General features: G+C 39.7%; 1 protein-coding gene across 1 annotated transcript in view; it reads left to right on the top strand.

Moving 5' to 3' along the window:
* The window catches only part of SESN3 (sestrin 3), a 68,844-nt gene that overhangs the window by 23,421 nt on the left and 20,637 nt on the right, over window positions 1-24,786 (top strand). The window contains exons 2-3 of the mRNA XM_086678609.1: window positions 20,990-21,055; window positions 24,132-24,329. Of these exons, the coding sequence (XP_086534735.1) occupies window positions 20,990-21,055; window positions 24,132-24,329 (264 nt within the window). The remainder of the gene's footprint in view (window positions 1-20,989; window positions 21,056-24,131; window positions 24,330-24,786) is intronic.

Raw genomic sequence — 24,786 nt, 5'->3', positions numbered from 1 at the left:
GTCTTGGTACCACTTGTGCTGAAGGAACTGAATTGTTCCCACTCTAATACACCGATCTTGGAGCGAAGATAGTCTGGGGTGCAACTAAGAAGACTAAAAGTCTTTGCTTTAGAAAGTAAAACTAGGCTTTGAAGGGCTATCAATAAAAACTCATGGGGAAGATCTATAGCTTCAGCCTTTGCCATTTGGACGCTGCTATTTGGAACCCAGCTGCCATACTGGAAGGAGGCCAAAGCAGCCCATGTGGAGGAGAAGCATGACACCCCAGCCAGTAGCTAGCACCTGCCAGCCATTTGAGGGAGGCACCTTGACCTAGTAGCCAACCTACACACTCTGATAGTTGTGTATCTGTTTGACATACTGATGATCATATGACTCTTCTTTTAGAAGAGAAGAAAATGTATTTGGGGAAATTGCATTCTAGTGAAGAAATAGCTGAATTTGAAGACTGGTTAAGATGATGTGAATTCCCTAAAAAATAAGTTATGGAAAATGGACTCACTGAGTCATCCTTAATGGTGAAGCTAAAATTCTACATTATTTATTTTTTGAAATGCTTATTTGTGTGTGTGTGTGTATGTGTGTGTGTATGAGAGAGAGAGAGAGAGTGTGTGTGTGTGTGTGTGTGTGTGTGTGCATGTGCATGAGGGAGGGGCAGAGAGAGAGAGGGGGACAGAGGATATGAAGTAGGCAGTGTGCTGACGGCAGAGGGCCTGATGCGAGGCTCGAACTCACGAACCGTGAGATCATGACCTGAGCCGAAGTTGGGTGCTGAACCTTCTGAGCCACCCAGGCGCCCCTACAATACATTTTTAAATAGAAATATCTGAGAACAAGACCATACATCATTGTGAGAACTTTGAAAGATCATTTACAATACTAGATTATAAAGATTTTTAATCTTATAAAGCAGCATGGATCTTTATAATAAATAGATTTTGTTTTATTTTAAGTTTTTTTTTAGAGTATAGTATGTTTTCTTAAGTGGATCATTTATACAGGACATAGAGTGTAGAACACTAAAAAGGTTTTTAGATATGTTTAAAGTGAAAGTCATTCCATTATAAAAATATGTAAATTATATAGTATATCTATAATGGGTTATTTTCTATTTATATTTCTATAAAATGTTTTATAACATTTTACCAAAAATTCAAAATCTGAGTTTATCAGCTTATTAATAGATTAAGTAAAATGGCTATCTAAAATATAATGTTTGTTTTAAACTAATAAAGACAATGAGAAGGTAATTTGAAAGCATTTTGGTTATTTTGCTTCTGAAAACTCTGTTTCGGCATTTAGGGTTGCTCACAGCATTCTGTAAAACCAGAGAATGTGAATACAAAAAGGCCCTTAGAGATCATCTCTTTCATTTTTCAAATGAGAAAATTGATGCCCTGGAAACTGATCAAGGTCTCTCAGTGCTTAAGAAGGGAAGAGAACTCAGGTTGTTGGTACCTTTTTCATTATATCATTTTGCCTGTAGCATTTAGTTACATAGTATTCTGTTTATTATTGTTTGAGGTACCTATATCTAATCGCACCAACTAGTTGTAAATTCCTTTAGGTAGCTTTTCTACTTTTTATAGTCTTGAAAGAGCAATTATGTAAGCTATTGAACAGTGAAGAATTCAGGTAGTGCATACTGATTGATTGGTTGGTTGATTTGAATGTGTGTTTTTAACTTGGAATGTCCAGTGCAATACTCTGGTTCCTAGTCTATGTCTTTTTAGTGCTTAAAAATTAGTAAGGCTTAGATCATATGAATCATCTTTATTTTGAGTTAACTAAAATACTAGGGATTTAGTCTACTAACACTCAAGCCTTAAGAAGAGGCTGTCCTTAGTTTTTAAGTTAAATTAGTTACATAGAAGGATAAAGAAGAGAAGGGTGCATGAATAGCATCTGTATACAAGCTAATCTGGAAAATGGGAGGAGATATCAGAAGAATAACAAATTGGAGAAAGTCTTTTTGATAATTAGAAGATAACTTTCAGAGAATTTAATTGTAACATAATTACAGCTCTTTCAATCAAAACTACACTGAGAATTTTGTTGCCAAAACAAATTCAAAATATTTGGATGTGGAATAATTCTATTCAGCGGTGTGTGTGTGTGTGTGTGTGTGTGTGTGTGTGTGTGTGTGTTGTGTGTATGTGTTAGAAGTAGCATGAGTCTGTGATGATAATAATTGCTTAAGATGGTTGTTGTCCAAAAGTAGCTACTTAATATCATTAAATGTATAACAGTCTTAGTAATGTATAGAGATGTTATATGACCAGTCAACATTTATTGAGCAAAACGTTTAAATTTATTATCAAGTAAGATGGAACCCTTCTTTTATTTTTTTAGTTTTTTTTTAAGTTTATTTTATTTATTTTGAGAGAGAAAGAGCACACAAGTGGAGGGCAGAGAGAGAGAGAGAGAGAGAGAGAGAATCCTTCTGCACTGTCAGTGCAGAGCCCAACATGGGGCTCGATCCCACAAATGTGAGATCATGACCTGAGCTGAAGTCAGTAGTCAGACGTTTAACCAACTGAGCCACCTGGGCACCCCTAGAACACTTCTTTTAGAATTGTGTTAGTGAAACAGAGGGAAAATCCATTTAAAGGTATGATCAGGTGTCATTTAAGTGAGAACCCAGAAGAGGATCGGTTTGAATGACTCAATGTAGAGAATGTAGGAACTGAGTGAGGTCTTGTGAGAGGAGTTGGCAACACTTTAATAAATACGAAGAAGAGGGGCACCTCTGTGGCTCAGTCAGTTAAGCGTCAACTCTTGGTTTCGGCTCGGGTCGTGATCTCACAGTTCATGGGATCATCCCCCACTGACAGTGCAGAGCCTGCTTGGGATTCTTTCTCTCTCTCTGGCCTTTCCCTGTTTGTACTTTCTCTGTCTCTCAAAATAAGTAAATGAACTTTTAAAAAATATGAAGGGGCACCTGGGTGGCTCAGTTGGTTAGGCATCTGACTTCAGCTCAGACCATGATCTCATGGTTCGTGAGTTTGGGCCCTGCATTGGGCTGTCTACTGTCAGCACCGAGCCAGCTTGGGATCCTCTGTTCCCTTCTCTCTCTTTTCCTCCCCCACTTATGCTCTTTCTCTCTCTCTCTCAAAAATAAATAAACCTTAAAAGAATTTTTAATATGAAGAAGGAATGTGGCATTCCACCTAGACGTTCAAGGACAAAGGAACAAAAGGCACAGGAATATGCAGGGGCACCTGGGTGGCTCAGTCGGTTGAGCATCCGACTTCAGTTCAGGGGCCATGATCTTGCAGTCTGTGAGTTCGAGCCCCGTGTCGGGCTCTGTGCTGACAGCTCAGAGCCTGGAGTCTGCCTCGGATTCTGTGTCTCCTTCTCTCTCTGTCCCTCCCCCACTCATGTTCTGTCTCTCAAAAATGAATACATTTTTAAATTAAAAAAAAATTTTTAAAACAGAAATATGCCAAAGAGTTTTTGGGAGTCAGCACACCAGGGTAGCTGACATGAAGTGCTCGTGTCAGAAGACTTGGAAAACACATACTGGAAAGCTATGCAAGGGGCAGAAGGTTGAAAACTTTACCTTCTTCTTTCTACTGTCCCCTTCCTCCCCCCACCGCACCCCCATAGCTGGGGATATAATGATGTATTAAAATGGGATAGTGGTGGTGGAAATGGAACACATATTCATCCCGAAAAGAGACTTTGTGAGCTGGTAGTAAGATAACCTAGTGTGAGGTTGCTATTAAATGTTAAGAGTGTCCTGAATGGTAGGAAGTGCATGCCTTCAAAGTTTTGTTTTGTTTTGTTTTTAATTTTTTTTATTTTAGAGAGAGAGGGCACATGAGCAGGGGGAGAGGGGCAGAGGGAGAGAGAATCTTAAGCAGACTCCACCCTCACCACAGAGCTGATCTGGGGCTTGATCTCAAGACCCTGGGATCATGACCTGAACCCAGATCAAGTGTCAGATGTTCAGCCGACTGTGCCACCCAGGCACCCTGGAAGTGTGGGTCTTTAAATGTGGATGAAAATAATCAAACACTTCACTCTTGCCAGCAGTCTCATCTCCATGAAATGCATATCCTTCTGTATACCTACCTTGTAAACTTCTATCTCAGGATCGTGAGAGTCCACCTAAATCCGAGATGCCTCCTTCCCTTATTTCTTTTTTATCCGTTGGTGTCACCATTATCCATCTATCCACGCTTCCAATTCAGCATTCTGTGAGGCAGCCTAGACTTCTCTCACTACCTCCTCTCGTATCCAGTCAGCCAGTCCATTCCATTTATTCTGTCTCCTAAGTAGCTCTCCCCAAAATGCCTTTTCTTAATCCTTACGGCTTAGTTAACAAGCCTTCTCTCCTAGAAATCATAGTAGCCCTCTAACACATGTTCTGTTCTCCAGCCTCCCCCACACCAGTCCATTTTCTAGTCGATGTCAGAAATGTTTTCTTAAAAGATAAATAGAATCTGTTTAATATTGTCTGTTATTTATATGAAGTCCTAAACTCTTTGGTATGGCATTCAGGGTATGACTCTTGCCTTATTGTGTCTCTAGCCTTATTCCCTCAGAGAATCCCTCAGGGATAATGTAGAACAGCATGTAGTTCCCCAGCTGTGCCACAGCTTTACATTTTCTATTCCTTTTACCTGGGATGTTGTACCCACATATACCCATCTATTTTCTAGGTGGCCTGAAACACTTCTGTCCCTTCCTAGAGATGTATCCCATTGGGAAAGCTTTTTTGATCCGCCTTGCAGGCAGAGCTAAGTATTCCTCCTTTGGTCATCTCTGCTATAGCTCCTAACGTCTATTGTAATTGTACATCCATTTTTATTTACCTGATGTTGCCTGGAGGTCAGCACTTAACGCTTTATCTTCATACTCCCAGTACTCAGCCCAAGCCCTTCCAAAAAACAGCCTTTTAAAAACAAAACATCTGTTGAACAAATTAATGGTTCTTTATAAAAGTCCCAGTGTTTCACTTTAATCTTAGTAAGGTTTAAACACACGTAACACATTTTTTCATCTTCTAGTTGTATTATAAGTTACCACAACTTGGGGCGCCTGGGTGGCGCAGTCGGTTAAGCGTCCGACTTCAGCCAGGTCACGATCTCGCGGTCCGTGAGTTCGAGCCCCGCGTCGGGCTCTGGGCTGATGGCTCAGAGCCTGGAGCCTGTTTCCGATTCTGTGTCTCCCTCTCTCTCTGCCCCTCCCCCGTTCATGCTCTGTCTCTCTCTGTCCCAAAAATACATAAACGTTGGAAAAAAAATTAAAAAAAAAAGTAAGTTACCACAACTTTATTTTAATAATTGCCATGTAATAAGTGCCTGTTATGTGGCAGGTGCACTGATAGGCACCATTAAAAAAATTACCATAAACATGTCTAGCTGTACAAAAGCAGAAAACATAGCACACTGAACCTCCAAAAGCCATCGCCAAATTCAGTATTGGTTAAGGCTTTGCCACTTTCACTTCTTCGATCTGGTATTGTCATTGTTGCTGAAGTAATTTAAATTCGATCTCAAAACCCATTTTCTTTAATTTTTTTTTAACATTTATTTTTGAGACAAGGAGAGACAGAGCATGAACGGGGGAGGGTCAGAGAGAGGGAGACACAGAATCTGAAACAGGCTCCAGGCTCCGAGCTGTCCGCACAGAGCCCGACGCGGGGCTCGAACTCACGGACCGCGAGATCGTGACCTGAGCCGAAGTCGGCCGCTTAACCGACTGAGCCACCCAGGCGCCCCGTAAACCCGTTTTCTTTTACCCTTGCTTCGTTAGTATGCATTTCTAAAATACGCGAATACATTCCTGTATAACTACAGTGGTAAACACCACACCTAACAAAATTGGCAGTAATTGCTTAATACCATGTAATATTTCACCGTACTCAATTTCCTCCCATTGCTTCTGTCTTTCGGGTTGACCTTTTCTGAATTAGGTCCACCAAAGCTACGTCTTGGAAGTCTCACTTAAGAGTAGTCTCTCCTCTTTTGCTGCTGTTGTTGTTTCTCAGGGCTTTAAACAGTTGGCTGGTTGTCCTACAGAATATTTCATCATCTGGATATTTTTCTGCGTTTCCTCGTGTTGTCTTTTAAGTGTGCCTCTAACCCTCTGTTTCCTGTTAACTTGAAGTTTGGACTCAAAGCTTGATTGGATTCAGGTTCAAGTTACTTTTTGTACATAGACATTTTCCTAATCCTTTTTTATGGCTGTATCAATGGGATAGATTCTTAGAAGTGACCTTGCTGGGTCAAAGGATAAATGCATATGTAATTTTTCCAGGAGTTGTCAAATTCCTGTCCATGAGAGTTCTTTGATTTTGGCATTCCCACAAGTTTTGAGAGTGTCTGTTCCCTTACAGTGTTGTCAATAAATAATATGTTGCCTCACTTGGATTTTTGCCAATCTGATATAAGAAATATATTTGCTCTTCTCTTTTATGAGTAATTTCTTCTCTCAATGCCCATTCTTTATCTAGTTTTTTGATTTGGTTTTGGTTTTTTCTTCTTGATTTTTAGGAGCTCACTATAAAATTAGAGAATTAACTATTATCTGTGTTAAGTTGCAAGTATTTACCATCTGATTTTGTTTACGGTATTTTTGTAGCGTGCAAATTGTGTATGTGTGTGTATGCGCACATGCATATGTGTGTGTGTATGCGCACATGCATATGTGTGTGTGCATGTGTGGTTGAATTACCAGGGTTTTTTTTTTTTTATTGTTTCTGGATTTCGAGTCATAATTAAGAAAGTTCATCGGTTTGTGCATGTGTTCATATGTCAACACAACTCTTATAGAAATATATTTTACTATATGGTACAGGTAGCCCCCCACTCCCAAATTGTGCTTCTTCCACAGGGTTTGCTTGGTCATTTGTAACTGAATGTTTATTTTACAAATAAGAAAATGAGTGCTTCCATAGAAGTTCTGTGACCATGTAGTAATGAGAAAAACAAACCATCATAATTGTTCTTAAGAGTTTCTTAATACTTTGTCTTAATATGAAGGTTAAATGTAGCAATCCTTTTGCGGATGACTGAAACCATTTATAAGGATACATAATTAAAAGAGGGACAAGAGCGTATTGGAAACATTTATTTCAATCAGTGGTTCCCAAAGTGCAGTCTGTGGATCTCGAGACCTTAGTGACTCAAGTCAGAGCAGAGGCATCACACGGTAATGGTAACCCCTGTTTTCCTCACCGCCCTGTATTCACAGTAAACAAGTCAATTTCACTCAAGAATAATCTTGATGTTGATGAGACAGTAGAGATTATACATTTTATTACATCTCGACCATTGAATACTTACCTTTTTGAGTCTGTTTCAGAATAGAGAATATGGGCAAAGCTCTTCTGCTCGCCAAACGTGGTGGTTGTCTCAAGGCAAAGCAAGTGTGTTGAGTTGTGAGTCAAACTGTTCATTTTATGGCACTTCTCAGTACTTGCGGCTGTTTCTGATGTGATCAGTGGTGGTAGTAACAAATCTTATTTTTAATTTTATGTTAAATGTGTCAATATTTAAAAAAACCCGCAAAGCTCAGGGAACCAATACTTTCTAAATGACCAGTGGTTAACATTACAGAAGCACAAGTGGGTAAATGATCGATTCAAAGTACAAGATAAGCCAATGGCTTTTAATGTGACGGAGTAAAGAGTTTATTGATAAGGCTTCAGATGCCACAGTGCAACAAACTTTTAAAAACTACCGTTTGTCTGGTTTTAGTGTAGTACCAAAGGATGTGCAAAATTATGTGAAAAGGCTATTAAAATATGCCTGATTTTCACAGCTACACCTTTGTGAGGCCAGATTTTACTCATGGTGTATAATCACTGCACCAGATAACAACATTTTGAATGAAGAAGGAAATATAAGACTCCAGCTCTTTTTCTTTTTTTTTTAATTTTTTAACACTTATTTATTTGTGAGAGAGAGTCAGCATGAGCGAGGGAGGTGCAGAGAGAGAGGGAGACACAGAATCCAAAGCAGGCTCCAGGCTCCGAGCTGTCAGCACAGAGCCCGATGCGGGGCTCGAACTCACAGACTGTGAGATCATGACCTGGGCCGAAGTCGGACGCCCAACCGACTGAGCCACCCAGGTGCCGCGAGACTCCAGTTCTTTTTAATTAAGCCAGATATTTGCACAAATGTAAAATAATGCTTCTCTTCTCGGTAATTTGTTGTTGTTGTTTATAGTTTCCAAAAAACTCATTTGTGTTAACATGTAATGGGTTTTTTTACTTTTAAATGTAAACAAATTTTTGAAATGTTCGTTGGTTTAATTCCTTAAACGGTGATTATTGAGAGATGTTACTTACATCTGGAGTCAATAATTTTAACATAAAGATGTCCTGACATCAGGAAGTTTGTGAACCATCCATTTAAATGAGCATAACCATTAATGGTTTTCATTGTAATTACAATAGGTGCTAAGCTTCCCTTGTGAATATTAAAGCACAATTTTGTAGTCCTCTGTTTATAGACTTTGACAACTTAGAACAGAAATGAAGTTAATGAGAATTTACAGATCAGATTTTTCTATTCCGGGCAAAAATTAAAACACAACGGTTCTTTTCAAAACTACGCAAAAACTTCCATTTTTTTTTTTAAATTTCACAAAAACTGAGGTTGAGTATAATTCAACGTAAAATCAAGCATACTTTAATTGGCTCAGCCGTTGTGTTCCTGGAAGTCTGTGTGAAAGGTATTTTCTCCATTCAAAGAAGAGCATGAGTTCTTGTTGTTTTTGAATACTCAGTGTGTAAAGAAGTATTGGTTTTCAAGTGGTGAAAATGCTTACATTTTGCGAATCTCTAGAAATCAACTGTATTTAATGTTTTCTTCCTTTGCGTCCTCTAAGCTAAGCAAGCGATCTGTATTTTGTTAATCACTGTGACTTGAAAGATCTGGAAACTGGCCTGGCGTTTTGTGTTCCAGTAGGGTGACATAAAGGCCTTTTGATTTTCTTACAACCTAGTCAGTAGATGCTGAGTTATAGAAGTTTGATTTAAAACTGTGTTTCCATTGGGGCGCCTGGGCGGCTCAGTGGATTAAGCATCTGACTGTTAGTTTCAACCCAGGTCATGATCTCATGGTTTGTGGGATTGAGCCCAGAGTTCGACTCGGTGCTGACAGCATAGAGCCCGCTCGGGATTCTCTCTCCTCTCTCTGCCCCTCCCCTGCTTGCTTGCTATCTCTCTCTCTCAAATCAGTAAGTGAACATTTTTTTTTTTTTAATTTTTTTTTTCAACGTTTATTTATTTTTTTGGGGACAGAGAGAGACAGAGCATGAATGGGGGAGGGGCAGAGAGAGAGGGAGACACAGAATCCGAAACAGGCTCCAGGCTCTGAGCCATCAGCCCAGAGCCTGACGCGGGGCTCGAACTCACGGACCGCGAGATCGTGACCTGGCTGAAGTCGGACGCTTAACCGACTGCGCCACCCAGGCGCCCCAAGTAAGTGAACATTTAAAAAGAAAAAGACTGTGTTTCCCTATATACCAAGGGAACTACATTCACAGCACTTTTTTTGTTTCTCCAAAAGACTTGTACTATCGACCATATACTGATTATCATCAGAATATTATGTAACTGTATTTGTCTCTAATAGGAGTCTTACTTTCTAAAACTCACAATTTTAATTTCTTTGAATCTAACGAGTACATAATTTTAATAGTAAATCTTTGTAAAATCAAGGAGAGTTTTTATTATTACAGAATACAAAACTTTAAAAACTGTTTATAGCGATGTAAGGCTCTTGTTAATACTTTTGGGGGACTTGGGGAGAGATCCTATAATTGGTGGTAGAAAAGTATATTGTCTATATGTTAATAGGGAAGTATTGAGTTAGGTAGTTATTACAGATTTGCGTTATCTCAGATACAAAGAGTAATAGTTCTCTCTTCTTTTTTTTTTTTTTTTTTTTGAGAGAGAGGATCTCAAGCAGGCTCCACACAGGGCTCAATCCCATGACTCTGGGATCATGACCTGAGCCTAAATCAAGAGTTGGACGCTCAACTGATTGAGCCACCCAGGCGCCTCTCTCTCCTCATTTTCTTGGGCTTTAGCCCAAAATTTTAATAGCATAGTCAGCACATATATTTTGTACTTCTGCATCTCTTAAAAAAAAGTGCTCAATGCTGAAAAACTTATATAGGAGCCTTTGTGGCTCAAGATTAGTGTCACAGCATGTTATAACATTATTACTGATTTCTAGAAAATACTACAGATTATAGGAAATTGCAGATATTGCTTGTTTTATCAATATAAAAAAATAAACAAGTGGGAAAAAGTGTCACATAGGGAATTCAGGGGGTACGAGGAAGGTAATGGATTGATATCCAGGACTGTGTTTATTAGTTTAACGTCTTGTTTCTCAATAAGAATACAGAGAATGACCTCAAGTCCATAGGATGCTCTTGCCGTGCTGAAAGAAGAGTAAAAGGATGGAAGAGCCTGTACCAGACTCCTGTCTCCTAAGTTCAGTGCAACAAATATACGAGTAGCTATCATTTTCATGTTGCTGTGTTATGCAATACTACAGATACTGCATCAGAAATCGATCATGCTCTTTAAGGTGCTTATTTATTGTTTGAGAGGAGTAATAAGATAATGATACACATTAATAGCTATAAGAGAAACAAAATTGTGACTCTTAAGAAGAATAGCTTTAAATTCATAGCAGAGCTTGGGAATTGGCAGGAATGGGGGGAGGGGAGCCCAAAAGAGACAGTATTGGAGCTGGATCTTAGCACCTCAAGGAATGGGGAGAATTTCAATAGACATAAAAAAGGGAAGACAGAGTCTTGGGGAATGCTGGTTCAAATATATCTGAATTCCACAGAATACAGAAAAGACTGCCGTATTAGAACTACCAACTTTCAATTTATAGGTGAATCTAACTTGATGGATTCATGCTACTCTGTGGCATTACATGGAACGTAGAAAGGGAGGTGTGTTCTTTGCTGCTTGCCTCTCGGGTGACCTTGGACATGAACACAATTTTAGATCGACTCCAGTCTGAAGGGTTACCTAGCTAGCAGTATGATATTACTTGTGCTGTTTAAAGACTATCCTGGCTTCCGAGTTGTTTTTAATGTTTCCACCTTTGTAAATTTGTGCCACTCTGTGGCTGTACAGGGTGCTAGTGGTCCTTTCGTTTTTGCAAGTTTGCTATCCCGTAGTAGGTATGAAAATGGAAGCACTTGCCTGCACTTTGCACAGGTGTTCACCGTGTGTTCTAATGAGTAAAATTTAAGAGATTTTGCACTAGCCAACATTTAGAAAGTCATTTAGAAATTTTTTCATTTAGAAATTCAGCTATTCTGCAGTGCAAATTTAACTCAGTAGCTACCCTTTGCTCTATGGATATACATGTTTAATTATTGGTGGGATGAGACGTATTCATCTTTGCATACTTAAATACACCTACTGCAACAACTATGATTACTGATTCCTGCTAGTGACAAATAATACTTCTCCATAGGTGAGTTTGTCTATCTTTAGGCCCACAGTTGGTAAAACAAATTTCCCAGATGGTTCCTACTACTTTGGCACACCAAGGTTTTTATTTTTTTAATGAGAGTTGCTTAATCATGATGTCTCGTTATTTCTTGGAGCTCCTGTTTTGAAAAATGAAACCGATAAATACTATTATTTAAATGACGATTACATGAAACTTCCAGAAATGGACGAGACGTTTCCCTCACACTGTATACTGTATTAAGATGAAATCCTCAAAGATGGACAAAGCACTTTCTGAGCCCACCTGGACTGGGCAGCCTAGTAAGGGAATGAGGAGGTAAAGACATCACTGAAACAAATACACTTGATGAGTGCATTGCTTTTGGTGGAAGTGTTATGAGATTGCAAGTTAAAATTTTCATCAGTGTGTGTTGTTAATGCTGAAGTTCACAGTCAACAAGGTCTTTGCATTGTTCTTCCGGTGATTCTACCCAGGGTTGGAGCTACTGTCGTAGGAAGGACTCGATAGGCTTTCTTTTACTAGATCAGTTCAAAGGAGTCCACTCCTGGGCCCAGGCCCTGAGAGTGAGGCAGGATCCCCTACCTGTGAAGGGGAATTTGAAGTGTTCTTTGGAGTGTCAGTGCATTTCTGCCACACCCTCCAATGCCTGGCTCGGCTTCTGAGGCCCAGTGGTTCTTTGCACCACCCTTCACTCTAAGGAATAGGAGAGATGTTGGTGAGATTTCCCCCTGGGTACAATTGCCATTTTCTGCTCCCGTATCTTTTCTCGCAAAATAACCTTAGATCTCCATTATTATAATATCAGGCAGGCTAATACGTATTATAATCTAGTGTAGGAGAAGTCACAATTTTGTTAAATTGTCTTTTAGGCCATTTTGGGGTGGTGGGAACATAAGGTATATTCCAGGTCATTACAGAAATTTAAATGTGAATTTACCGTAAAATTACCTCTGTTGTAGTTCATCGTGAAGCCTGTTCTTTTCTCATTAAGGTATGGATAGAGAGAGTTTATATCTCTGTTCCTCTCCGTTTGCCCGTTTCCTCTGAAATATGTAATGTCATCAACTTTTATAAAGCCAGCCATTATTCCTGAAATTGTCTGCCAAGGAATAAAAAAATGGCATCAGCATTATTTCATAGCATAGAGCCACCTGTCCATCTCTGCCCTTTTTGCAGTGGTTTGTGCCAAAGTGAAACGTCTGTAAAAAAAGGAGATTCAACAACCGAAATGTACTATTCGTGTTGATAATTGCAGTTGGCTTTCTTATAGTCACACTTAAAAACTCTGTTTGGGGCATGTGTTTCATATGTCAGATGTTTTGTCACTGTCATGTGTTAAAAAAAAAAAAAAAGAACGTTGAAGCTATAAAACTGTCTTCTCAGGATATCTTTTAAAACTGTGGGATTAGTATGCTCCGTAGAGTCAAATCTCTGTTTTGCCATCATTTTTAAAAATTTTTATTAAGTTTATTTATTTATTTTGAGAGAGAGAGAGAGAGAGAGAGGGAACAAGGAAGGGCAGAGAGAGAGGGAGACAGAATCCCTAGCAGACTCTGGCTGTCAGTGTGAGCCTGATGTGGGGCTCGATCTCACAGACTGTGAGATCATGACCTGAGCCAAGATCAAGAGTCAGTCGCTTAATCGACTGAACCACCCAGGTGTTCTTGCCATAATTTTTATATGTTGAAGATATAAAAAGAAAAAAAAACCTCTTCTTGTAAGTGTCTCTATGTAAAAAATTAATTGTACATATTACTCAGTATTTTTCTGTCCTACAGAGATAAATTCATAAGCGGTTTTTACATTTTAATAAATAGAATGTGTATGTGTTTTGCTTTTCCATTGTAAACTGGTGAGATGGGTAAAAATTAAATTTAATTAAAAGTATTTAGGAGCAGGAAGTGCAGAAATTAATTCCGCTGAGCAGTCAGCTTTTTAGAGCCAAGTAATTTGTTGATTACCTCTAAAAACTCATAATTTTAAGAATTCCTAACTTCCAAGTATCTTAATTTCCTATTGGGATTAATTTACATAAAGTTATCTGGAAAACTGCTTGGCTGTTGCCTGTCAAAAGAAGCAACTTTCTAAATATAATTAATCTTCATCCTTTCAGTGTTTTCTAGCAGATTATTACTTAATAAGCATAATCTCTGCTGATGAATTTCAAGCACAATTTCTTTCAGCTATAATGACATATCTGAAAAAAAGAAACTTTCCTTATGGTAGCATTCTTGACCTTAAAACCCTTATAAAACAATCTTAAAACACATAGAACTGACAGAATATCAGTTCCTATAACTATTTTTTTTCTTGATTGAAATTACAGAGTTTTGTGGGAAAAAAATGTAAACAAATCCTGTGACTGCGAAGACATTTGAAAACAAAGCACAATTACATTTACTGTTGTCTAAAGTTTCTTGAAATTTTCTATACCCTTTGATTTTTTAACACTAAAGTCAACATTTTAGAGACTTTCTTCTTTTTCATTAGTAATTTGAACACTGTCATCAAATTAAGACTCCAAAGAATGGGATCTTCCGGATTTTCTGCCATTACAGTTAATTTGTTGGTTTTCCAGTTTTAATAGGCAAATTAACTTTGATTTGATTTCCATAAAGTGACTGTGATACGTGATACATGTTTATTATGCTTATATTCATCCCTGAAATTTTAGCCATTCTGTATTTTTGCAACATCCCAGTTGCTAAAGTCAGGACTGATTGATGTTATGGAGCAATGCTGTACCATAGACCCTTTGGCGATGATTCGAAAAGTCTAGATTGGCATTGTATACAGCATGACACTCATTAGCAACATGTGACTATTGCACACCATCAGACATGACAAGTGTAATTAAGGCACCAAATTTTTAACTTTATTTAATGTTAACTTAAATTCAATTGCCACATTGTGACTAGTGGCTACTGTAATGGACAGTGTAGCTTCAAAAACCTTAAGGGCTAATTTTGGGATTTTAGATGTCTTTACATTTTTTTATTTTTCTAAACCCAACGTGGGGCTTGAACCCACAACCCCGAAGATCAAGAGTCACATGCTCTACCAACTGAGCCAGACCGGCGCCCTGGGATTTTAGATGTTTGTAGGAATAAAACAAGGCCATTGTGCAAAGAGTCGCTAGTACGAACAAAACCATTTGTTTCTGCAGAATAAGATATTAGTTTTATACTTAGAAAGAGGAAAATATGGCACTATTCTTCTCAAAACTAATGCAGCTGCAGGTGACTTTCACTTCTAGAACAACCCTTGAATTCTTGAATTAGAGCAGCATCTGTTGAGAAAATATAGCTCTTCTAGTTTGGGTGTTTTGTTTTGTTTTGCATTAGGGAAAATCGGCAGAAGAAAAATAAAACTAAGACCTTATTTTGTATTGTGCTTTGCATTTTTTTTTAAATGTTTATTTTTGAGAGAGAAGATCCCAAGCAGGCTCCATGCTGGTAGTATCAGTGTGGGGCTCGACGCCAGGCTGGACCTGGGGCTGGACGCGGGGCCCGAACTCATGAACTGTGAGATCATGACCTGACCTGAAATCAAGAGTCAGATGCTTAACCGGCTGAGCCCCCCAGGTGCTTTGCATTTTTGTGTGTGTTATGTTCTCAAAGCCTCCCGAAAAGAGGGAAAGCTAAGACCTCCAAGTGAAAATTATTCTTATTTGTGAGAGGAAAATATTTCTCAACTCCTGTGGCTGGGGAGGATCTGTGGAGAGGATGACTTAAAGCTTTAGTTGGGAAAAGGCAGTTACAGGATTTGTCGAGTGTTTGAACGCAGACTCGTAGGATGCAGAGTCAAAGAGAACTCTGAATCGGAACCAGGGCTACTGGTGCGTTGCAGTGATTTCATAACTCAGACAGGAAGGTGAGACGGGACAGTGGCTCTGGGATAGAAGGTTAGTTTTCAGCTTGGTTTTAAGGTACAAAGGGTACAAACAGGTGATGTCACAGGCCAATCAAAACGCCCCAAAGCCAGACTGAAGGGCAGAGAAGAGCCAGATACAAGGAGTCCATTGCATGGCTTGCTCATTTTCATTCACCTGCCCTTTTCTCTCCGCCCTCCTCTCCCCAGGACAGTGACTGTCGCACCATTCAGTAAATGTGGTTTCATGTAAGGAAGATGGAAGCCCTGGAAGAAAATACTCACTTGAGAGAACGACTATTCATGAAACAAAGGCAGAGGATGTCTAGGAAAAGTGTAAAAATGGTCAAAGGCTAGGTAGATCAGGTGGTCCGGCGTTATGGAAGCAACCAGGGGTAGAATTGCACAGGAGACACATCTGAATCATGCAAGGAGGCCAGAAAACTGGCCATTGTGTAAGGAGCATCTCAGCTGGGATCTGAAGAGCATGCTTGTGTGAAAACCACAAAAGTAGTTGGTTGCCAAGGGCTGGGGAGGGGGGTGAGGGAAAAGCAGAGTTGTTGTTCAGTGGGTATAAAATTTCAGTTATGCAAGAGAAAAAGTCCTAGACATCTGTTGTATAACATTGTACTTAACAGTTAACAATACTGTACCGTACTATCTGACTTGTCCCGAGGGTAGGTCTTATGTGTTTCTTAGCATAATTTTTTGAAAGGGAGAAACAGTTTTTATTTTTCTGGAGACGATCTATAACACAAACAGAAACGGAGATAACAATTCTTGGAACTGGCCGATTTTGTGTGTTTTTCCTGAATTGTCCTTCTCTGGATTCACTCTTAATTTGAGAGCATTTCTGCAATTACGTTAAAATGCTTGGTTATGGGATTGAGGAGGTGTGATCATCAAACTGATAGCTCAGCAGAGAAATAATTTCTCGTGTCAAAAAGGCATTAAAAATGCCTAAGATGTGATTTTAAAAAAGTAAATGAAGAGTCTAGGGCGGTGCTGTCTGGCAGAACCTTCTGCCTTGGCACACGGGAATGTCTGCACTGTCCTTTGCAGTAGCCATGGGCACACGTGGCTGGTGAGTGTGTGAAGTGTGACTAGTGTGACTGAGGAACTGTACTTTTAACTTTATTTAGCTTTAATTAATCTAGATGTAGTCACATGTGGCTGATGGCTACCTTACAAGGCAACACAGGTCTAGGGACTTCAGAAAAGTTAATCGGGGTATGAATGAGGTAGGAAATCAGTCCTGGATGCTTGTTGTTGTTGTTATATAAAGTTTCTTTATTTCTGACACACAAAGAGGGAGAGCGTGAGCAGGGGAGGGGCAGAGTGGGGGGAGAGAATCCCAAGCAGGCTCTGCCTTGTGAGCGCAGAGCCAGTTGTGGGGCCCAGTCCTACGAACCCTGAAATCATGACCTGATTTATTAACTGAATTACATAGTGATTTTTAGAAACCAGTCATATTAGTAGTAAATCATTCTTTGTCTCCCACAGTCCCTTTGTACACTTTTAGTTTATTTTTCCTTCCCTATATTTTCTTTGAATTTTATTTATTATTTCTAAAGGACATAAAAACCTCCACTCATGTCCCCATTGGCATTTTCCCCCTCACACCTGTGATTGGTCCTCACAGTCTCTTAACTGCTTTTTTCATTTGAAATGATTAGTCATCAAGGAAATTACTTTTCATGTATGACTGCATTAGGCTGTACTATAAAGAGAATATTTGAAATTTTGTTTGCTATAACTTACAGAGGCTAGCAGAGGGAAGAAAGCTATTATTTTCTTTTAAATTATTTTTCTGGGTAAAACGAGATTGTGGTTGATGTAGACCGGAAATACCAATATTAGAAATTCTAAATCACTCCTTTTTTTTTTTTTAATTTTTTTTTTTTCAACGTTTATTTATTTTTGGGACAGAGAGAGACAGAGCATGAACGGGGGAGGGGCAGAGAGAGAGGGAGACACAGAATCGGAAACAGGCTCCAGGCTCTGAGCCATCAGCCCAGAGCCCGACGCGGGGCTCGAACTCACGGACCGCGAGATCGTGACCTGGCTGAAGTCGGATGCTTAACCGACTGCGCCACCCAGGCGCCCCTAAGTCACTCCTTTTTACATGGAGACCTCTAGTGTATTTGACCAGTAGGCTGCGATATGCTTATCATTACTTGATAAATACAGCCTAGATGCCTTTCTGAAACTTGAGCAGGTTTAGGTGATCATTACTCAATGTATTTATCCTGATACGATTCCGAAAATTGATGGGGATCGTGTGCCAGGCTCATGAGGGCAGGGACCCTTTCTGTTTCACTTCCTCTGTATGCCCCGAGTCTGACGCAGTATCTGATTAGGTTCTCAAAAACTCATTGAATGCCTGGCCGCCTACTTTTGTCAGTTTGTTTTGTAACTGCGATTGAAGTAAGGGATTTGATTAGCTATTTTGTGTTTGGTAGGCTTTCTGATTGTAAAGAATAAAAAAGATTCTGGCTACCTCACGGAGGGAGAAAGGGGCAGGAGGAAGGGAGAAAGACACAGGAGAGCCCACGGTTAGACTTGACTTCCTCTAGTGACTCCATAGAAACTCTAGTGCTGTTCTCCTTGGAAGCAGGTACTATTGTTGCCTCCTCTAATGCTTCCTTCTTGTGTTCTCTGCTCTGCTTCTGAGTGCTATTTTGTTGCTCTTCTCTCTGTCACAATGCATTCCTTTCATACAAGTCTAGCAACTCTAGATCTTAGTGGTCCAGCTGAGTACCCTCAATTCTGTTTGGGCAGAACTTTTGCATCAAGGCACCTGTAGGCTGCAGATGAGCCTCTGTGTTGATTGGTCTAGTCTGCTGTGGCCAGGAGACGAGGTCACGTGAACTAGATACTGCCATCCTTGCATAAGGAACCGTTTAGAGTGGCTTCCTCAGTTTACAGGTTTCCTGAGGAGGACTTAGTGGCATCTGAAACTTAGTACACTCTTTTCCAGTAGACCTCTGTTCTCATGTTTGATTTCCCACGCAGTCTTTATAATCTTTGTCAACCGTGACATTGACATACATTGTGTTAGTTTCAGGTGTACAACATAATGATCCGACGCTCACCTACATTGCAAAAGTCGAGTTACCGTCTGTCACCATGCAGAGTTCCACATTTTTTGGTCTTGTGATGAGAACTTTTTAAGAATTACTTTCTTAGCAACTTTCAAATTTGCTATGCAATATTATTGACCGTAGTCTCCGTGCTGCACATCGATCCCCGTGACTTACTCGTTTTATAACTGGAAGTTGGTGCCTCTTTGTCTTCCTCACCACTTTGCCCACCTCTCCACCCTTCTCCCCTCTGGGAGTCAGCCATCGGTTTTCTGTGTCTAGGAATTTGGTTTGGTTTTGTGTGTTCATTTGTTTTATCATTTAGATTCCACATGTAGTGAAATCACACAGTATTTACCTTTGTCTAACTTCCGTCATTTGGCATAATGTCCTCAAGGTCTATTCATGTTGTCACAGATGGAAAGATTCCTTTCTTTTTTATGGCTGAAAGGTATTCCATTGTCATATACAGTATACTACATCTTTATCCATTCATCCATTCATGAATACTTAGATTATTTCCACATCTTGATTATTGTAAATAATGCTGCAATAAACATAGAGGTGTATTTATATCTTTCCAAATTAGTGTTTTCATTTTCTTCAGATAAGTTCCTAGCAGTAGGATGGCTAGATCATATGGTAGTTCTATTTTTAATTTTTTTAAGTTTATTATTCATTTTTGAGAGAGCGAGAACGCTCATGCAGGTGGGGGAGGGGCAGAGAAAGAGGGAGCCCAACGCTGAGCTCGATCCCCCGACCCTGGGATCATGACCTGAGTCAAAATCAAGAGTGGGTACCCCTCCATTCAAGTCTTTAATCCATATTGAGACAATTTTTGTGTGTGGGGTAAGCATAGTCCCTATTTTTGTGTTGCAGTTTCATAGGGCTTCTTTTTTAGAACTTTAGAATATTGCTTTTATTATAGAAAATTAAGTGGCTCTCCTCTCTCTCCTTCTGGCTAAGAAGGACTTCAAAGACTTGAGAGCCTCCCTCTGACCATTTCTGCTCTTCAACATGCCTGCAGAGAAGTTATAATTACCTGATTGAAATAGTTCTGGCTTTGTGGATATCACACTTAAATAGGGATACCAAATATATTTTTAATTAAAAATTTTTTAACAAAAATATTTTAACTTGAAAAACTCTAACCCTCAGACACGCCATTGGCGGTCTACCAGTTCCTTCTCAGTGTAGCAGGAGTTGCACTAAGCATCACTGTGCTCTCCGTTTCTTGGATTAAGTGAACCTCCACTTCTCCATGTTTCACATTTTTTCTTAAAGCTTCACAACTTTATCTTGGGCATATTTATTCCTGCCTTATTCAGGAAAAACCCCCACAGGTCAGGTCATTGCTCTGAGGAGTCGCAAGCAATCCTCTGAATTCCACCTTTCGTTGTAGCTCAGATTGAGGTGTAACAGTCCGCTAGTATAATATCAGATACGATTTTATTAGGGAGACCGACCGTTTTCAGTCATGTCAAAAACGGGCTAAAAATCTCTGGTGCTACGGAATATGACCAAGGGAAATGAAATTTCAGAAGCCTACTGTGTATCCCGCCCCATTATCTGTTTTTGTTTTTAAGTTTTATTTGGATTCCAGTTAGTTAAATACAGTTTTCCTATTAGCTTCAGGTATATACACTGTAGCGATTCAGCACTTCCCTTACATCACCGGGAGCTTGTCTCAAGTGCACTCCTTAATCCCCATCACCTGTTTCACCCATCCCCCTCCTCCCTCCCCTCTGGCAACCATCGGTTTGTCCTCTGCAGTTAAGAGTGTTTCTTGTTTTGTCTCTCTCTTATTTTTTCCCCCTTGTATGTTTGTTTTGTTTCTTAAATTCCACATATGAGTGAAATCTTATGCTATTTGTCTTTCTCTGATTTATTTATACTCTCTAGGTACATTCATGTTGTTGCAAATGGCAAGACTTCGTTCTTTTTTTTAAATTTTTTTTTAATGTTTATTCATTTTTTGAAAGACAGAGAGACACAGAGCACAAGCAGGGGTGGGGCAGAGAGAGAGGGAGGCACAGAATCCGAAGCAGGCTCCAGGCTCTGAGCTGTCAGCACAGACAGAGCCCGACGCGGGGCTCAAACTCACTAACCGGTTGCGAGATCATGACCTGAGCCGAAGTCGGACACTCAACCGACTGAGCCACCCTGGTGCCCCAAGACTTCATTCTTTTTTATGGCTGAATGATATTCCACTGTGTGTATGTATACATATATATACATACACACAGTGAAATATCTCACTTCTTTTTTGTCCATCCATCAATGGATGGACACTGGGGCTGCTTCCATATCTTGGCTATTGTAAGTAATGGTGCTATAAACATAGGGATGCGTGCATCCCTTTGAATTAGTGTTCTTGTATTCTCTGGGTAAATACCCAGTAGTGCGATTGCTGGATTTTCTGGGATCTGAGATTTAAACTTTATTTTGATTTTATATAATTCTATTTATTTATTCAATTTGGTTGAGTACCTCAGCAATAAATCTGTACCAATTTAACTTTCCTTAGAAAGTCATCATTAATACATAAAACTTTTCTTTTAAAAACAGGATAAAAGAATCAGAGTGTCTCAACCCTTGACAAGAGGACCAAGTGCCTTTATTCCAGAGAAGGAAGTAAGTTTATCTGTGTTAAAATACATTAAGTGTGACTCACAAAAAAGCAACTTCATTATATCAAAGAATATTTCCATTTTTTTAAATATTTTTTTAAGTTTATTTATTTTGGGGGGAGGGGAGGGGCAGATAGAGAGAATCCTAAGCAGGCTCCACATTGTCAGCACAGAGCCCGACATGAGGCTCGATCTCACTAACTGTGAGATCATGACCTGAGCCAAGATTAAGAGGTGGACGCTCAACCGAATGAGCCACCCAGGCTCCCCTCTCCATTTTTAATATGGAAGTAAACCTGTGTTTTGCTCTTGTTTCTTATTTATATGTCAGAGAACCACAGAGATATTTTCTTTTGAATGTCACTTACAAGTTTATGTGTATAAGAATCTGCCTTTTTATTTTAGAGTTAGTTGTCCTATGCGGTTAGAAAAATTAAATTTTACCCTATTTGATTTCAAATATAACTTTTCTGAACAAAGCTGCTAACAGTAATGAAGTTTTTTTTTAAATTAAGTTTAATAGTAACTTGAAGGTTCTGGGGTTGTTTTTTTTTTTTAATTTTTTTTTCAATGTTTATTTATTTTTGGGACAGAGAGAGACAGAGCATGAACAGGGGAGGGGCAGAGAGAGAGGGAGACACAGAATCGGAAACAGGCTCCAGGCTCTGAGCCATCAGCCCAGAGCCTGACACGGGGCTCGAACTCACGGACCGCGAGATCGTGACCTGGCTGAAGTCGGACACTTAACCGACTGCGCCACCCAGGCGCCCCAGGTTTTTGGGTTTTTAAATAGCCACCATTTCATGGTGAATATAGGTTATATAAATGTTAAGAAAATAAATATTTTGAAATGGAAAATATGAGTTTCCCAACTAAACCTATTAAACAAAACATGCTGTTACATCATTAGCAATTACTCTTTTGTTTTGGTTCTAAGTCTCCGGGTGGAATGTCAATATAATCTGTACAATCTGTATGTTTGGTGAAGGTGGGGAGTCAAGATGGTAAATGCAAGAAAGAGAGGTTGTAAAACATAATGCAAAGGAAATTATAACCAATAGAAGATTTGTGCCTGTTTTGTGGATATACATCTCTATGAAAGATCATAGCAATGTGCAGGACTTCCTAGATTCCTAGGTGCCTCTCAGATAGAAACTTGAGCTAAGAAAAGTTTAAGAACCCCTGATTGAGGAGTTTTTCTCTGCTTGAAGGAGTTATTAACTTACTGAATATGACTGTATATGCTGATTGACTATTTACTGCAAAGACATTCATCTTAGAGCATCAGCGTTACTCCTATACTGCTCTTAAAGTAGTCAAAAAAGATGGTTTACGGAGCAGCTCTTATCTGCGGGGCATTTTCTGAACAGAAGGGAAGAATAGAATTTGAAGAATGTCTACCAGGTCATGGCCAGTGTCAGTTTTTCTTCATCTTCGTTTTGCTTTTTTAGTGACCTTACCGTTTGAATGGAAAGGTTAAAGGAAAGTTAACAGTAATGTTTGGAGAACTCGGCATCTCTAGCTGATCTTGGTAGTGACCAGTCATTAGAAAGACAGCTGTGCCGGTGCCCATTTCCCTCAGACAGGGTAGGGGCCGCTCTTGGCGGAGTGATTGCCTCATATACATAAAGACTTCCAGAAACAGCTGTGTTCACGCTGTGTATCTGAAGGTCATCTGGTTTGCAGAAGCCACCACTGTTTTCGGGACCTCTTGCATCTATTAATGTCTTCCGCATCAGTTAAACAAAAGAAACTGCTGGGGAAAACAAAACCAAACCAACAAATCTCTTTTTAATGACACGTGGTTGACCCAGATCTTACTGCTGTTCACATCACTTGGTCCCTGTAGTTGACAAAATGTGGGGAAATGGGCAAATGAAAGTGTATGTGGCTTTTTAACTAGCTGAACTGAAATTGCTTTTTTACACCGTTGTAATTAACATTTCCTCACAGTTCACACTTTTCAAACATTGTATTTCCTTTGGGATTACATTTTCCTCAGTCAATAGTGCCTTTGTGTAATTTGTACTTATTTTTTCAGAAGAGACTGTGAAGCCAGCCCTAAAGAGTAAACAGAGTTTCTGATAGCAGTATGGGTCTTTAGAAAGACCATTAGCCTGGACTTCAGAAAATCTGGATTCTAGACCAGGCTGTGCTGTTAACTCGATGCATGAGCTCGAATTGCATTCTGAATCTAAAGTGGGGAATGTATTCTTAAGTCTGGAATTCTAATTCTAAAGTATCAGTAAGTAATGAACCAATCAGAGAAATATTCATCTCATGTCCATTAATTCCCACAGAGCCAGCTCTCTTCTACAAGGTGCTGATAAGCTCTTAGCACCTTCAGAGCCAATTCTTGGTGTGATGCCCAAGCTGTCATTGTGTATAAAGCTATATGGACTCATCTATTCTTGAGAAAGCTCTTTTGATTCCCTGGGATGGAGGACGTCCATTTTAATAACTAACCTTGTTTGTAGTCATTAATAACAATAGGCTGAAAATAGGAATGACCGTATTCTAGTGTCCTTACTAATTTTTTCAATGAACACTTTCTACAAATTATCATATTTTCCTTTGTCCCTAAAAGAACTTCAGAAAGCTTTTTATTTAATGTTGAACGAAAACAAGCAAAAGATCAGACCGAAAATATTTGCCTTAAGATTATGTGATTAAGTATCTTCGTGGGCCGTTGCGATAAAATTGTAAATACATGAACCAAACGCCACTGCTTTCGCCTCACCACGAATTGGTGTAATAACGGCTAGGCAAGTGGGCCCTGAAAATTTTGCCTTATGTGCCTGGTGCAGCAGATGGAAGCTTCTTTTCTCCAGACTCGTAGCTGTGTGTATAGTGTTTGATAACTCGACATTTGTTGTCTAATAAATGGTGGTCCCAGAGCCAAGAAAGAGTGGTGCTTTTTTTTTTTTTTTTAATTTCTGTTTCTAGCCTGAGCAACTGCGTAATTTCAGTGTCTGTTCATAGGAAAAGAACATTCATTTGCTTCGATGGTGGCATAATTTCGGTCAACGAAAGATACGTTAGTTCTCCGTAATCATTTTGTGCGTTTCTTGACTGTTTAGGTTGTCCAAGCAAACACAGTGGATGAACGTACTAACTTTCTCGTGGAAGAATACTCTACATCCGGTCGCCTGGACAACATCACACAGGTCATGAGTTTGCACGCTCAGTACCTGGAGTCTTTCCTGCGGAGCCAGTTCTACATGCTGCGCATGGACGGCCCCCTTCCTCTGCCGCACCGGCACTACATCGCAATAATGGTGCGCTGGGTTCCCCGTCTCCTGATTCGCGGGACGTCGTCCTCGCGCGCTCCTTCTCCGCCCTTCTAGTGTGTGTGTGTTCGTGTGTGTAGAGCTCCGTATCATTTTGTAGAACTAAGAATTGAAGAAGCCCGTGGCTTTTTGGACACCGTCTCTCGGATACATTTTGACTGCTTTCAAATTCCTTAAGGCACTGAATATTTCTCATTTAAGTGTGTCAGTCTCAACTCTTGTTAATGATGCGTCTAGGGTCCAAAGCGATAGCCCTAATATCCCACAAGTTTGGGGTTTGCTACTGGCACCTTGTTTTTATTATGAATATGAAACAGGTTGGTTGTGACCTCTTGTTTAGCCGTTTAATACGTGAAGTGCATCACTAATTTGGCCAAAGAAGAGGAAAGTATCAGCACCAGTGGAGACTCTGGATGAGAGAATTCTTAAATGGATGATAACACTG

Source organism: Puma concolor, chromosome D1 (genome assembly GCF_028749965.1).
Source record: "Puma concolor isolate L17-30 chromosome D1, mPumCon1.1.hap2, whole genome shotgun sequence".
Lineage (NCBI taxonomy): Eukaryota > Metazoa > Chordata > Mammalia > Carnivora > Felidae > Puma > Puma concolor.
This window is presented reverse-complemented; position numbering and strand designations above follow the sequence as displayed.